Source organism: Kogia breviceps, chromosome 12 (assembly GCF_026419965.1).
Source record: "Kogia breviceps isolate mKogBre1 chromosome 12, mKogBre1 haplotype 1, whole genome shotgun sequence".
In the NCBI taxonomy this organism is placed as follows: Eukaryota; Metazoa; Chordata; class Mammalia; order Artiodactyla; family Physeteridae; genus Kogia; species Kogia breviceps.
Genome location: NC_081321.1, coordinates 25,744,495 through 25,759,928, shown reverse-complemented (window position 1 = coordinate 25,759,928; position 15,434 = coordinate 25,744,495). Strand labels below are relative to the sequence as shown.

Genomic DNA, 15,434 nt, shown 5'->3' with positions numbered 1-15,434 from the left:
TGAGAAAACACACTTTTCTTCACAGAGGCATTCCTGCAGTGAATAGAAGATGGACAACATCAGTGCATTTCAGGCAACTCTGGGTAGCAACTAACTGGCTTTCCAAAGGGGACAATACTGGTTTCCAGTAGTCCCCAATTTCAAGCCTGTTCACGCAGCCTATTTACCTGTAGTTCCTGACTAGCTGAAAGAGACATTTGGTACACACAGTGCCCTTCCATGAAAAAACTTTTGGATGCTGGGAGTTCTGCATTGTTGAATTGCATAATCATCTCAATGCCCTAGGTAGGCCTAGATGACTTTGGATATTCCAAATGCCCAGCAGTGTTAAGGTTAAATCTGTACTTTCTTTCAGGCTGGACGTAAGTCTAGTTTCTGACTGTGTTATAGATAAATCAGGTAAAAATTCCCAGAATTAATTATAGGCACATTGTTTTATTCGATGCAGCTTAGATTTCATCACTGATGTAAACCCGCATTGAATGTAAGACTGGCTAGAACTGGGTTCCTGAGGCTGTTATCGAGCTGTAGAAAGTGAGTTATCTATGAAGAAAACAGTTCATGGCCCTTCATTCTGCACACAAAGAGTTGATCCCAAGAGTTTATTTCGCTTGATGTTGCTCAGAAGCCACAGAAGTAACTTACAGTACATAGTGTTGTTCCAGGGAAATTAGTGTCTATGCGAGTCTCTTATGAGTCCATAGAGGCATACGAGATCTAAAGCACTGCATTGCCTGATGCTACATGGACACTGCTGCACACGTAACTTTGTTGATGGTAAATACTGCACCTTACCTTGAGGTTACAGGTCATGTTTCATTTGTACATTAGCTTAAGAGTGTTGTTCGATGAGCTCTTAGCACAGAATTGCAAGCACTTGGTTTCTCTCAAATAAACTCACTTTTCTTCACAAAATCATTCCTGCAGTGAATAGAAGATGGGCAACGTCAGTGTTTTGTGGGCAGCTTTTTTTTTAACATCTTTATTGGAGTATAATTGTTTTACAATTGTGTGTTAGTTTCTGCTTTATAACAAAGTGAATCAGCTATACATATACATATATCCCCATATTTCCTCCCTCTTGCATCTCCCTCCCATCCTCCCTATCCCACCCCTCTAGGTGGTCACAAAGCACCGAGCTGATCTCCCTGTGCTATGCAGCCGCCCCCCACTAGCTATCTATTTTACGTTTGGTAGTGTATATATGTCCATGCCACTCTCTCACTCTGTCAGTTTACCCTTCCCCCTCCCCATATCCTCAAGTCCATTCTCTAGTAGGTCTGTGTCTTTATTCCCGTCTTACTCCTAGGTTCTTCATGACCATTTTTTTCCTTAGATTCCATATATATGTGTTAGCATACGATATTTGTTTTTCTCTTTCTGACTTACTTCACTCTGTATGACAGACTCTAGGTCCATCCACCTCACTACAAATAACTCAATTTCCTTTCTTTTTATGGCTGAGTAATATTCCATTGTATATATGTGCCACATCTTCCTTATCCATTTTAATGAGGATTTTGCTACTACTCTCCGTTAGCGACTCATTCTTGAAAAAAGACTCAACGTAGCCTACCCCAGCTCTAGTGGTTTTAGTCTGTGAAGTAAACCACGACCTGCTTCAGGTCCTTGGGTTAAGTTCCAGACATGGAAACAACCCTGTGCTCTCATCAATCTTGTGATAAACACTTTCATTTCCTAAAAGGGAAACCAGCCTTTCCATGCAATCTGACAGGCCATTCCTTCCTATTTGGCCGTTGAACACAGAGCAACCATCCATCATTCCACTTGACATGGGAAAGCTTTTCTTTCCAAAGCCTTCTCAATTGGAAGTTGAGCTCTTCTTGCCTGGAAGTCTGTTTCTTTTGTATTTCTTGATAACATTTTCACGTAAGAGACCCTTAAAAGGCCATTGGATTTAATTACAAATTCTAAGATTTACTATATTAGAGGACCATATTAGAAGTCAATATTCTAAAAACGTACTGCCCCCATCTAAACTAATGTTAGGAACGCTTTTTTAGCTCTTCAAAAGTAACCACCTCAACTTCCTATACATAAACAGAGAGACTCTACAACTATAATCAAGATGATTCCTAGGCAGGTAATGGCAGAGGAATTTTTATCATATTAACTGTTCCACAGATTGTTTAACTTAAAAAGAAAAAAAAATCTATTTAAAGGCACTGAAGAATGAACAAAAGGAGTCAAGAACTGGACAGGATTTGATCATTGAAAGATCTCACTGCATGTGATCCACATTTATAATGACTTTTCCCCTGAGGACACACCCTAGTCAGAAAATTGCAATATCATTGACTTGAGGTGCGAGAGAATGGAGTTTAGGGCTGTTAGAGTAGTTATAAATTAAGAAGGTAAATCCCAAGAAGGAGGGAGTCAAAGAGAAGAAACTCCCAAATCTGTGTGTAAGTCCTTGGCTGATCTCTGAGATGCATATAAGCAGTGGAAACTCCAAGAAGCCCAGTGGAAAGCAAGAGCTGGAAGCCTGAAAACAGAGCAGGGATCTCTTCTCCTTAACAGAAGGGATCAAAATTTGGGATTTCAGTCCTGCCAAGTTAAAAGTGTTTGGCAAACACTTTGAGCTTTCTACAGACCTGGACTAGAAGAAACACATGCCTCCACATTTTCAAGATGATCAGCCAGTAATTTAACTGCCTTCCACTATTATTAGAATAAAATGAAGATAGTCATCCAGGTTAATGATGGGCACTTATTATAGATACTTAAAAATATTATTCAGGGCTTCCCTGGTGGCGCAGTGGTTGGGAGTCCGCCTGCCGATGCAGGGGACACGGGTTCGTGCCCCGGTCTGGGAAGATCCCACATGTCGCGGAGCGGCTGGGCCCGTGGGCCATGGCCGCTGAGCCTGTGCGTCTGGAGCCTGTGCTCCGCAACGGGAGAGGCCACAGCAGTGAGAGGCCCGCGTACCACACACATACACACACATACACACATATATAATTCAGTTCTATTATTTCAAGAAAACTTATAAATTGTGAAAAGAATCTAAAAAAGAATGAATATATGTATAACTGAATCATTTTGCTGTACACCTGAAACTAACACAACATGGTAAATCAAGTATACACCAATACAATTAAAACCAAAAAAAAGACTGATAAAGTGTAGAATTGGTAGATGGTAGACAGGGTAAAATGGCTACTAGCACAGAGTGAATGAAAGAAAAAAGCCACTGGCACCCAGTCTAGAATAAGAGAATGTGTTAGGGGCTTCCCTGGTGGCGCAGTGGTTGGGAGTCCGCCTGCCGATGCAGGGGACGCGGGTTCGTGCCCTGGTCCGGGAAGATCCCACATGCCACGGAGCGACTGGGCCCGTGAGCCATGGCCGCTGAGCCTGCGCGTCCGGAGCCTGTGCTCCGCAACGGGAGAGGCCACAACAGTGAGAGGCCCACGTACCGCAAAAAAAAAAAAAAAAAAAAAAAAAAAAAAAAAGAGAGAATGTGTTAAACAGACATAATAAGTTACAAAATATTATAAAACATGAATTTATTTACAAACAAAATGAAACTATATTTGAACAAACTTTTTTAAAAGGTCTACCTTCCATTCTTATAAAGAACAGGATTACTTAAAAATCAGTTTCAAATGACATGAACCACAACATAATTTTAGAAGTAAAAAATATTTACAGAATGGTATCTGACAAAAACAAACCTTAAAAGCATCTAGAATATATATTTATAGATTTTTTTTAAAGATCAAACTTTTCCAGTCAAATTGTTTTGAAAAATTCCACAGTATGCCATGTTTAACCAACAGTTTGCTTCCAAATAGGAGTCTCCTTGGAGAAACTAAGTATCAATTTTCAAACAACTATGTTCCCCCATTTGGTTGCTGGAATCATGACGATTAAAACAAAGATCTTTACTTCAATGTAAATTAATATGGCTAAGGACGCCAATCCTGAGTTGTTTTCTTTTTTCTCCATTAAATTCACTAATACACATACATATCACTTTGAAGCACCATCAAAAACAGAAATGGAAGACACCATAACAGATGGAAGATTATCTGCCTCTGGAAGAGCCAAAAGTAACGTAGACTTCATTTTCCCGATCTATAAAGTATAACCACATTCTCCATGATTACGTCTCTTTCTAAAATGCTACACATTTGAAGGCAGACTTTGTGCCCTTCCTCCCGTCCCCTACATCCCCCCACCAATTGATAGTAATTAACATGGATTCTGGAGTCGGCTTGCCTAGGTTTGAATCCCAGCTCAGCCAGTTATTTTGTGAACTTGGACAAAATACTTAAAACTCTACTCAGTTTCCTAATGTGTACAGTGGGGATATTAACAACAGTACTGATCCACACAGTTGTTATGAGGCAGAAATAAGATAATATGGGTAAAGCACTTAAAACAGTGACTGATACAATGTATATGAGTTTTCAAATTTGTCATCACCATCATTCACTGCTTATGGGAAGAGATCTTGACTATGCCATATGAAGAAAAGAATGTCATATTGGAAGATATATTAGGTTAAATCACCAAATATATGAGTACAAAACACAAAAATGACTTTTTAAACATTTACCTTAGCTTCATACAATTCAGGAAACATTTTAAAAGATATTTTAATAAACAGACATGGATGCTATAAAACACTTTGTGGACCAAACTTAAAACTATAGAGAAAAATTAACTCAGACAGTAAGTTTAAGTACAAAAACACCTGGAAATGTAGCACAGTATCACCACCTAGTGGATACTGCATTAAAAAATCTTACAGATGGTGCTTGCCCTACTTATTTGTAAGGAGAAAAGCCTTTTCAAATAAAAGCACATTCTCTTCACGAATGTAACGGGGATTTCAAAATAGAAAATAAATTATTTTAATAGCAGTACTGTCCAGCACTATAGCTAAAATACCTCCTACTAAGTCTGTATCTCGAATTTGTTTCTAAAACAAGTGAAGAGTTAAAAGTAGGTTTTTCTCAGAAATTTAAAATGTCAGTCACCTGTAATACAAGCCACCAGACTACACCATGACTTAGCAATTAATGCAGAAAATATTAGCCATAAAAAACTTAGGAACTTCAAATCACATTGTAAGTTATCTTAAAAAGCCATTTTATTCAACCTACTTGCTATCTGAATCTCTTCTGAAGCATCCTTGATAAACAGAATCTTGGCTCCAGAGAGTATAGGTAAACTTCCTTTTTTCTGGGTCCGTTCCCCTGCAGAGACTAAACAATTAGAAAATGTATGTTTTTCATGAGTTGAAATCTGTTGGCCTTTGATGTACAGGTGTGAATAGTCCTATCCTTCCAAAGAATTATTCCTCAACTATGAGATCTTACGAAGTTATGGGATCTCTGCTCTTCCAAGTTAAACATCCTATATATTCTTTTAGCTATTTCTCTTCAACAGAACTATAAACACTCATCATCTGTTCATGCTCCTTTAAACAGTTCTATCATTTCTAAAAATGACTGCATCCAATATAAAAAATAATATGCCATGAATGGTCTGGCTAATGCAGAGCAAGGACAGATTACCACCTCTCTCTCCATATTCTACTTCTCTTAAGGAAAAACTTTCATGGTGAGGCAGAGTAGCAGCCAAAAACTCACAGGCTCGGAAGTCAGACCAATCTATGTTCTTTAGTAGTTGACTGATGCAAGTTACCTGATGTGCTTGACTTTCAGTTTCTCCAGCAGTCAAACAGAAATCAACATCTGCCTCATATAAATAAGATCAAATGAGACAGTATTTGTAAATCCGCCAGTATAATGCCTAGCACACTATAGGTGCTCAATAAATAATAGCAATTATTATTAATTTTTCCTCCCTCTTCTTCATTTTGCATATTCCATACACACACATATATTGTTCAACTGAACTGAAATGACTTAAGTTTCAGTGAAAAATCAATGCAATGTGTAATATTTTTCTCATCATAAAAATACAGTATCTCTATTGGTCTGATGGTGGTGCAGAGTTCAAATTAAAGTAATATTAAATTCATCAGATGCTCATTTTTTTAAAAGCACAATATAATGATATTTTAGATTACTTCACTGTGACAAAATTTCTTATCCTAGAAATAATTTCCAAATAGTAAAGAATTTAGTGTTGGACTTAGGACTACGTGTTAACAAATATATCCTCCATTTATCCATTTTTTATAATTTTCTCAGCTATACAGGTTTTAGTATATTGGAAATGTTGTCTTGTTGTCAACATTTAAATACATTAAAAAGTACCCTAAATAACAATTATCCCTAAGTAGCAAAATGCAGCTTAAGTAAAACAACATAAACTATTCATAATTCGTTGAAATCTCTTTGCCCTTAAAAGTTTGATAATGATGAAGAATTCTGCTGCTATTATAATGGTCGATAGTAACTTATTTTTCTTATTTTATTTTTTATTTATTTATTTATTTTTTTTTGCGGTATGCGGGCCTCTCACTGTTGTGGCCTCTCCCGTTGCAGAGCACAGGCTCCGGACGCGCAGGCCCAGCGGCCATGGCTCACGGGCCCAGGTGCTCCGCGGCATGTGGGATCCTCCCGGACCAGGGCACGAACCCGTGTCTCCTGCATCGGCAGGCGGACTCTCAACCACTGCGCCACCAGGGAAGCCCAATTTTTTCTTATTTTAAATAAACAGCAATAGCTTTGAAATCACATCCTATTATAAAAACAACACATATTTTCAACTAAATACGTGTGTAAGTACTAAACACTAGAGTAAATTAAAAATTTTAAAACTAGGTCAGGAGGGCTTCCCTGGTGGCGCAGTGGTTGAGAGTCCGCCTGCCGATGCAGGGGACACGGGTTCGTGCCCCCGTCCGGGAAGATCCCACATGCCACGGAGCGGCTAGGCCCGTGAGCCATGGCCGCTGAGCCTGCGCGTCCAGAGCCTGTGCTCCGCAATGGGAGAGGCCGCAACAGTGAGAGGCCCGCCTAACGCAAAAAAAAAAAAAAAAAAAAGACTAAGTCAGGAAACTCAGGCACAAAAGGGTTAGAATGTCTCATTATCAAATACGTGATTTATTTCCTGAAATTAGTTTATGATTATATATACTTCTTCTAGGATGTTCACTTCATTCCATACTAAAATAACTTCATTCAGCATACACTTACTCAATATTTATTATATGACATATTTATGAACTTTATGGATATACAGCAGGGGTTGAATTCTTTTTGAAATAAGGCTAGACGGCACTGACTTAAGACAAATAGTATTCTCATTTGAAGGGAGGACCAAAGATTAAACCACTTGCCTTATTAATTCCAAAACCACAATCAAATACAGAACTCGTATGCTTTTTCTAGTCCATGGTTCCTAAGTCATATTTAAATTTCCATTTAAAAAAACATTCATATTATTTGCATGATGCTTCTTTCTTGTTTTACTTTTTAATGAAATTCTAATTATTTTTAAAATAATAAATGCTCTCTAACCTAATGAACTTGAATTGATTTCTTTATAGAAATATTTACTTGAAAGTGAGCCTAAAATAATAGTCCACTATTTAGAAGGTACAGATAAAAATTGAGTATCTCTTTTCTTCTCCTTTCCTGGTCGTCAGACAATTATAAAGAAAAAAAATGTCAAGCCCAGTGGCGGTTGAATTTAAACTAGAAATACACTACATTATTTATTTATTAGAAATAAACGGAATTAAGCCATTTTTATTTAGGTACGTTGTGACAGGCTAAGCACATTCCTGAAATAACTTTAAGAAGAAGGAGGAAGAGACCACAAAGCTAACATAATTTCTCTTGCCAAAATGACATGCTATGCTTAAAATGAGGAATGACTGTATCAATATTTCCAAATAATTTACATACATAGATGCATTAGAAAAGATTTCTAGGTATCCACTAAAAGAAAATATAAATAATATGTGAGGAAACACAACACACTGGAACCTTCCTAATGCTATATAAAGATAATACTCTGTATCTACAGAATTTCATATACAGTAGAAAAAGTTCAAAAAGATGTATTACTGGGCCTAAAAAACTTATGGACCAAATCTTTTTATGATATTCTTTAAAATAACCCCATTTACAGACTTTAATAACAATAACTGCAAGGCCCCACAGGGTCTCTATCTTATCAATACTTGGGTCTTTTTTTTTTTTTTTTTTTAAGAATTACCTTCTAATCAAGAAATTCAGTTAAGTCTAATTTTTAAAAAAATACTATCAAACATATGTATTTGGTAACTCTTGAAAAATATTCAAAACACATATAACTTCCGGATGTTTCTAAAAGCAGCTCTGTAGAGCACCTTTTAATTCACAGCATTCCAAAAGATCTCTTAAAAGGGCAGGGACTCAACATTTAAAAATGAATTAGAATAATGATTCCTTTAATAAATGGAGTAGAATAGTTTCCTCCTTCTTGCCAGACTAGAGAGAAAAAGGGTTTTTTTGTCTCAGAAATATGCCTAAAAAACAAAAGCCTTGCACCAATGGTATAAGAAATATGTTTTTCCTAAATTGCACATTTTGGGAAGAATTTTGACTTCATATCTCCATTATAAAATGATTATTTAAATGATTGTGCTTTCTTGCCTAATTAAAAAAAAATTTCTGTAAAAACATTTGTCCTACAGTCACTGTTATAACTAAAGAGTCAATCTACTTTCTAGGCACTAAATAGAGTACAGCTTGGCCCCAAAGAGTGTGTACAACCAAAGACTTTGCATTTATTACTCAAGACTACACTTGTATTTTTACCTGTGCATAATTTTATATTTGCAAATGAACAGTACCTTCCAAATCCACTCATTATTTAAAACCCAGAGAAAGCATAATCCAACACTTAAGACAGTTCACACAGTTATTGAAAAGTTTACAAATGTAAAATAGCATTGAAAAATGAATTCTAGTCACAGTTCTAAGTTTGCATGTCAACGTTAGCATATCCAAATAATACTCCTCTGTAAGGGAATGACAACCCAATGAATGCACTCCAAATAGCAGACACAGAATCCAAAATTAATCCCCCCAAATCCTACCAAGCATTTGTTCCCTAATCTACAAAATAAGACTAGATCAAATAATTTCTAAACTTCCTTTAAATTCTAACGTTTTTTGGATAATGGAATCAAATACCAGTTACTTTTAGTTTTATAATTATGTGACCCTGCAAGTCACTTGTTTTTAATCCTCTCTGAAAAGATGCAATTGTATTTAAAGTATTTCAGCAAAAAGTTATTTCCTACAAGTTTTATGAAATTTATTGTAAAATCTCCTTTGGTAACTTTGGCGGGTTAAAAAGTGCCCCACAAAAAGATAGGTCAACTTGGAACCTGTAAATATGACCTTATATGGAAAAAGAGTCTTTGTAGACATAATTAAGTTAAAGATCTGGACACGCAATTATCCTGGATAAGGGTGGGCCCTAAATCCACAAACATTGTCCTTGTATACAAGAGAAAGAAGATGAGAGGAAGTCCATGTGAAGACAAAGGCAGACACTGAAGTGATACATCTATAAACCAAGGAACACCATGGACTGCAGAAGGTAGGAGAGAAGCATGGAATGGATTCTCTTTTACAGCCTCCAAAAGCAACTAACACTGCAGACATCTTAATTTTAGGCTTCTAGCCTCCAGAATTCTGAAATTTTTTTTAAGCCACCAGATTTGTGGTAATTTGTTACGGCAGCCAAAGTTAACTGATAGAGTAGTGTATTTCAGAAAGAAAACCCCTTTTAAAAGGTATTGTCATCAACACAAGTTATCTTTGCCCATGATATATTTCATATTAGGAGCAGTGAAAAGACTTCATCATTTCTAGATTTTTAACAAAAATCAACAACTTGATTCCTAGATAAACACAGAAGAGCCTCTATTTTATAACATTTACTATCTATGTGAGTCTATTTTACCTTATGATTGAAATTATATTTACTAAAATGTTAAACAACTTTTCAATCAATAATATTACCTAATCATTTGTAAATATTTTCCAAAGACTTTGCTACTTTTTCTGAAGAGAATTAATAAATAAACTTGTATACAAAAAAGTTTCCAAGATTTTTGAGTGGCCAACAGTATCAAAGAAATATCATGAGATAGCTATGAATAATTTTACTTTCCCATCCTTATTCAGGCTTTTGGAGCAAGTCTTAAACTTTTCTCAGTTCTTTACCATTTAACTTCCTTGGGTCATATATATATATATATATATATATATATGTATATATGTATATATATGTATATATATACATATATACACACATATATACATACATATTTCACATATATATATTTAAAATACATATTTCTGATATTTAAAGCACAAAAAATCTGATGTGATCTGCGGATCACCATGGTGCCTAAAAGAAATTTCAAAATTTCTACTTAGTTTTCATTACGGAAATAGTCTAAATAATAAGTCTATTTTTAGAGTTCAAGATATTTCTGATATTACCACATAAACCTCTGAATGTCCTGACTATTCGGCCACTGAAAAGTCTTATTCAGAAAGATATAAAAAGTTAGGAAATTCACGACTGCATAGCAACCCAGCTCACAAACAAGTCTGGATGTAGGTGGCAGAGGTATGTTAAGCCTATAAATAACATAGGGTAAAATGAAGTAACGAAATTCTAGCAGTTTCTGAGGTACTATAACAGTGAATAAGCATATGAAAAACATTAAATTCCAGAATATCGACTTTGATTTCAATGAGTCAGCGATACTCCAACCGGCAAATATATAAACTGGAACTAACAAATATTTCACAATCTCATATCTTTGAAAAACTCTTTTCCACACATAGAATGTATAATGTCTATTATCTGCTAGCAAGTATTTATGAGCATAAGTAAATTTCCAAACTAAAACTATGGAGACTAAAGTAATCACAAAAAACTGAATTCTCCGTTTCCAAACTAAGCAAAGAAAAGACCTGATTTTCTTAAGAGACAGTAGGTGAGGAAAGGAAAAAAAGAGAGTAAAAGAGAAAAAGTAGAATAGCTGAGGAAAGTGTAGGCAGGCTTCATGACTACTCCGGTCACCAATAACAATTCCACCATTAACTACCACAAAAGCACAAAACAGAAACATTAGAAGGACGTAGGGCCAAGTCAAAAGGAAAAGCATACTCAAGTTCTTAAAGGACATGGAATAAGCCAAAAGGAACTGAAGAATTTTCCTGAATTCTGAAAATGGTCCTTTAATAGAGGGAAGCCTCTCTTCTTTCTTCTTTTGTAGCTCGGTTTTCCAAGCTTCAGTCAACTTTTGTGCAATGACATTTCCTGCGCAGAAGATAGTCCAGATGATATTTGTCTGACGAAACATGAAGCCACAAAATCCAAGCAAGGCTGAAGTTTTATGATTTCCATAAAGACACATCAAGTAGGCAAAAAGAGTAAAAAACATGGATCCTGCTTCTGTATAATAAAGGAAGTTAAAAAAATAGAGTGTGGGAAATACTGCTAATGTTAATGTTGACAAGATTCTCTGGATACTTGAGGCAGCCTACAAGAAGAGAAAACACAGTTCACAATAAAACAAATAGGCTGTTTCTGCTGAGCTAATGAACTAAAAAACAAAAAACTGCCTGAGTCTTATTTAGAAAAATTATTCAACATTAATGTTATTTCTGGCTTTGCAAAAAGGGCACTTTCTGATACTTTTTAGTTACACCTAGCAGTTTGGAAACCAGTAAGACAACACATGTGTGTGTCAAAGCCTAAAATACTTTGAATCATTCAACAAATAGTTAAGGAATTATTGTGTGCAAGACAATGACCTCAGTTCTATGGGGAACACAGAGACAAATGGGACACAGTGCAGGTGGTTCCATTTCAGTGAGCTTATCTTCGTGCCTTCCATAATCATTCACTTAGCCATCATCACCGATTTCTTTTAAAGATATCCCTTCATAACTTTGCACTAGAGAGAATATAAATATGTATATAACATTTATATCACCACACACAATGATCTTACTATTTTATGATGAAATCACAGGGATCTTCCTGAAAATAGTGGGCCTAGTCTAAAGTTGTAAACATCTTCTTTTGGGCTGATAGTCTCAGGCAGAATTTGAAAGTATTCTTATCTTCTTGAATTCTATCATCCAGTTAATCTAAATCACCAAGCCAGACCATGCCATTACCTTGATTAAAATTAAGGGCTGTCCATCGCCTATTAGATAAAGTTTAAAATGCTTTCCATGACAGAAAAAGATATTCGTGACTTCTCCCCTACCTTCTTCTACAGCCTTCTGCAGCCTCACAACCCTGTACTTTATAATCTTATCATTCCAAATAGCAATTCCCTGCATCTTGTTGTTCAATGCCTTTCTACTTTTGCTTATGCTATTAATCCTGTCAGGATTCATTCCCATCCTACAGTCCTATCTGTCATCAAGATTCAGCTCAGGTACCATCTTCTCTGTGAAGCCTTACCCAATGCCACCCACACCTCTTCCTCCCAGTCAGGGTGCAACAAGTGCTCCTCTGCTCCTTCTCTGTATCCTCATAGCGTTTTATAGCTATTGCTCTCTTATAATTTACACTATTGAAATCATCTCTTTAAGCTGAAAGTAACTATTATAATTAATATTTATTGATTCCTTACTATATACCAGGCAATATTCTAAGCACCTTCCATTTATTAAGCTCTTCTACTCTTCAGAACAGTCCTATGAGGTAGAGTCTCTATTTTTTCCCATTTAACAGACAAAAACAAGGAATCACTAAGGGGTAACCTGCAAAGTAACACAATTAATAAGTGGATAGAATTCAAACCCAGGTAATCCACCTCCAAGGTCTGCATTCTTAAATCATAAAAAATTGCTTGGTAACGTCTGTTTCCCCTAATAAAGATATAAGTTTCATAAGATAAAGACTGTGTCATTTACCTCTGTAATCTCAGTGCTTAGCATATTGAGATATTTACTGAACTGGTTTAATTCATGAACATTTACAGATTTTATAAATAGAGTAATTCAAGTATTTAAACACAAATATCTTCTAAAATGGGGGTAAGGGACTTGCTTTATCTTTACAAAAGATACACAAATATTAAATATTAAATACATTTTCACCAAATTTCATAAAACAAATTCACCATAATTGTGGAATTGACTGTACATAAACTTAAATATAAAAAATTATTTTGAAAACAAACCTTATGCCTGGGTTGCACCTTGCGGAGAAGCAAATATAGTAAATAGAAGTTGCCAACACTGAAAAGAAGATTAACAAATCTGAGCATTCCAATGGAGCAGACAACATGTTCCGACCATCCAAAGATCCAACTCGCAGGTTTGACCACTCCAACTGACAGCAGGTATAAGCCAGGTAATGTAGTAATCATGGGGTCCCACTTAAAAAAAAAAAGGTCAACAATGAAGCAAAAGCAAGAGGTAATACTGATAGGACTGACACAGAGATGTCATCTTTACCAATAATCAGGCATTTGGGGAAGTTATCCTAAGTCACAGTTAAATGAGCAAATCAGATGCCTCCTCTAAAGAAAAGTTTATCTTATGTTTTGTCCCTGTACCTGCTTTCTGACTGTTAAGGTACAAGCAACCAGTAGACAACAACTTAAACTCAGTTTCTGTTTTCCAAGATATACTCTTTGGAGGGCCTGTAATTTGGTGATTGAATTGCAAATGCTCCAGTTTTAAAAAAGCCTGGAATCATCCGCTGGAACTCGAACTCGGATGGATTTGGAGAAAAAAATGCTTAAAGAGATTAAAGCACAGGATCCATAATGACAACTACAGTGTAGAGAGCCATGAATTGTGCCAAATCCTCTGTATATGATCCTGCAACAAGCCCTATAGTAGACACTATTTTACTGTCATTTTCAGATGAGTAACCTGAAACTCAGAAAATTTCCTAGCGACATGACTAGTAAATAGCAGTGCCAAGATTTAAAATCAGGTCTTTCTCTAACTATAGACTTTATATTTCTAACCACTACTCTACAATGACTTCACCAGAAGAGAAGGATAAAATGTCTGTTTTTGTATCCATATCTACACAACTATGTAGCCAAATATATACTCAAACATGCTGGCACTTCACTGGTTGCCAGTTTATCCAGTTAACAGAAGGTTGCTAAAAACACCAAGGATGGAATTAATGTAACTTGTCACTTCTTAGTAGCTGAAGATTCCCCCCTCCCCCTCCTATCCGACTCCCAAAATACACAGTGAGATGCTTGACAGGTGAGCTAAAGTGAAATTTTCTGGCATTTCCTAGGAGCAATCCAATGCCTCTAATCCCGGGATTGGCAAAGAAAAACTAGGATAGCTTTTCTCATTAGCCAAAAAGAGGGGCAGTAACTCAGTTCCCCATTAGTTAATCTCCCAGAGCTTTTCTTGCTAGGAGACAGACATGCTGTTTATTCATTCATTTAGCAAATATTTTACAGATCTCAGAGACAGGAACAAAAGATTGCCCAGTTCCTTTCCTGTTTGGAGTGGAGGGAGCTAAGAATAAAGGGAGGAGAAATTAGAACTGGGGCCAGCTCTCCCCTTTCTAGCCTGTTCGAGGGTGCAGACAGGTTGGGGACCCCACCTGCGAGAGGGAGAAATGGCCCTCACAGTAGCGCTGTGCCTGCGGCAGGTGGAAGATCTCGTCCATGTAGGGCTCTCGCAGCGCCCGGCTGAAAGCAGAGAAAAGGAGGCAGGACACTAAAAAGGTACAGCTCAGGGCTGCCGAGAAATAGTAACCCTCCAGCTGCGCCATTCCTGCCCGCATAGCCAAGAATGTAGTCCTGGAAAATATGTGCGGGATTCTCAGGTCCCCAGAGTCGAGCTTGACATTCGGGCTCGAAATGGGCGCGCAAGGAGGGACTGGCCGGAGGGAACTGAGCATAGCCGGAAGGCAAAGGATGCTGGGAAGAGAGGACCCTGAGCTTCCGGAAGGGTCGGGTCACTGTTTTCCGAGCGAGGAGTTTAGGTAACGCACCAGACCGTTGCCCTGTCAATCACGTTGCGCAGGGCGCACTGAGTGGTCAGAGCAGCCGGAAGGGGCAGACCTCGGGGGATCTGAGGGCGCTGGAGTTGCGCAGCTTGTAGCTTTGAAATGAAAGCAGCTGCTTATCCTGAAGGTCTTTGTTAGCTTTTTTCCTGCTGTTCCCATTTCTCACCAGAAGGTGGCGGCATTTCCCGCACGTTTGCAATTCCCAAGCTCTAAAAATTTTCACATTCTCCGGCCCAGGTTATTTTTTTTTTCCTCTCAAGTGATCTGAATTACTAAAACATTCAGTTCCAAAGCATTTGATTTCATCAACTTTGGAGGGTGGGAGGGGGATCGTTGGTTGTGGGAGTTTCAGATTAAAACTTGAAGGTCCAGAGAGACCCTTTACTGCTGAATGAACTTTACTAAGTCATTTTTAGATTAAAAGAGAGCTCTTTCAAAATGTCGGTACTCTGAACGAGGATTTA

At 37.1% G+C, this 15,434-nt stretch overlaps 1 protein-coding gene across 2 annotated transcripts; it reads right to left on the bottom strand.

Annotated features, from left to right (window-relative positions):
* Positions 1-871: 871 nt before the first annotated feature.
* Positions 872-14,865, bottom strand: LOC131766490 (dol-P-Glc:Glc(2)Man(9)GlcNAc(2)-PP-Dol alpha-1,2-glucosyltransferase). Of its 2 annotated transcripts, none has more exons than XM_067009059.1 (3): positions 14,563-14,865; positions 13,160-13,357; positions 872-921 (listed from the first exon to the last, which is right to left on the bottom strand). In XM_067009059.1, the coding sequence occupies exons 1-3, from the start codon at positions 14,860-14,862 to the stop codon at positions 916-918; spliced, it is 504 nt and encodes a 167-aa protein (XP_066865160.1). In that variant the 5' UTR covers positions 14,863-14,865; the 3' UTR covers positions 872-915. The 2 variants fall into 2 exon arrangements, with proteins under 2 accessions (XP_066865160.1, XP_058936861.1); XM_059080878.2 differs by lacking the exon at positions 872-921 and adding an exon at positions 8,155-11,500.
* Positions 14,866-15,434: the final 569 nt, after the last annotated feature.

Excerpts from the sequence above, each read along its gene's own strand:
- LOC131766490 (XM_059080878.2), bottom strand. The coding sequence starts at position 14,862 with ATGCTCAGTTCCCTCCGGCCAGTCCCTCCTTGCGCGCCCATTTCGAGC. Across the intron at positions 13,358-14,562 it reads GCCATTTCTCCCTCTCGCAG|TGGGACCCCATGATTACTAC; the intron begins GTGGGGTCCCCA and ends TTTTTTTTTAAG. Across the intron at positions 11,501-13,159 it reads AGGTGCAACCCAGGCATAAG|GCTGCCTCAAGTATCCAGAG; the intron begins GTTTGTTTTCAA and ends CTCTTCTTGTAG.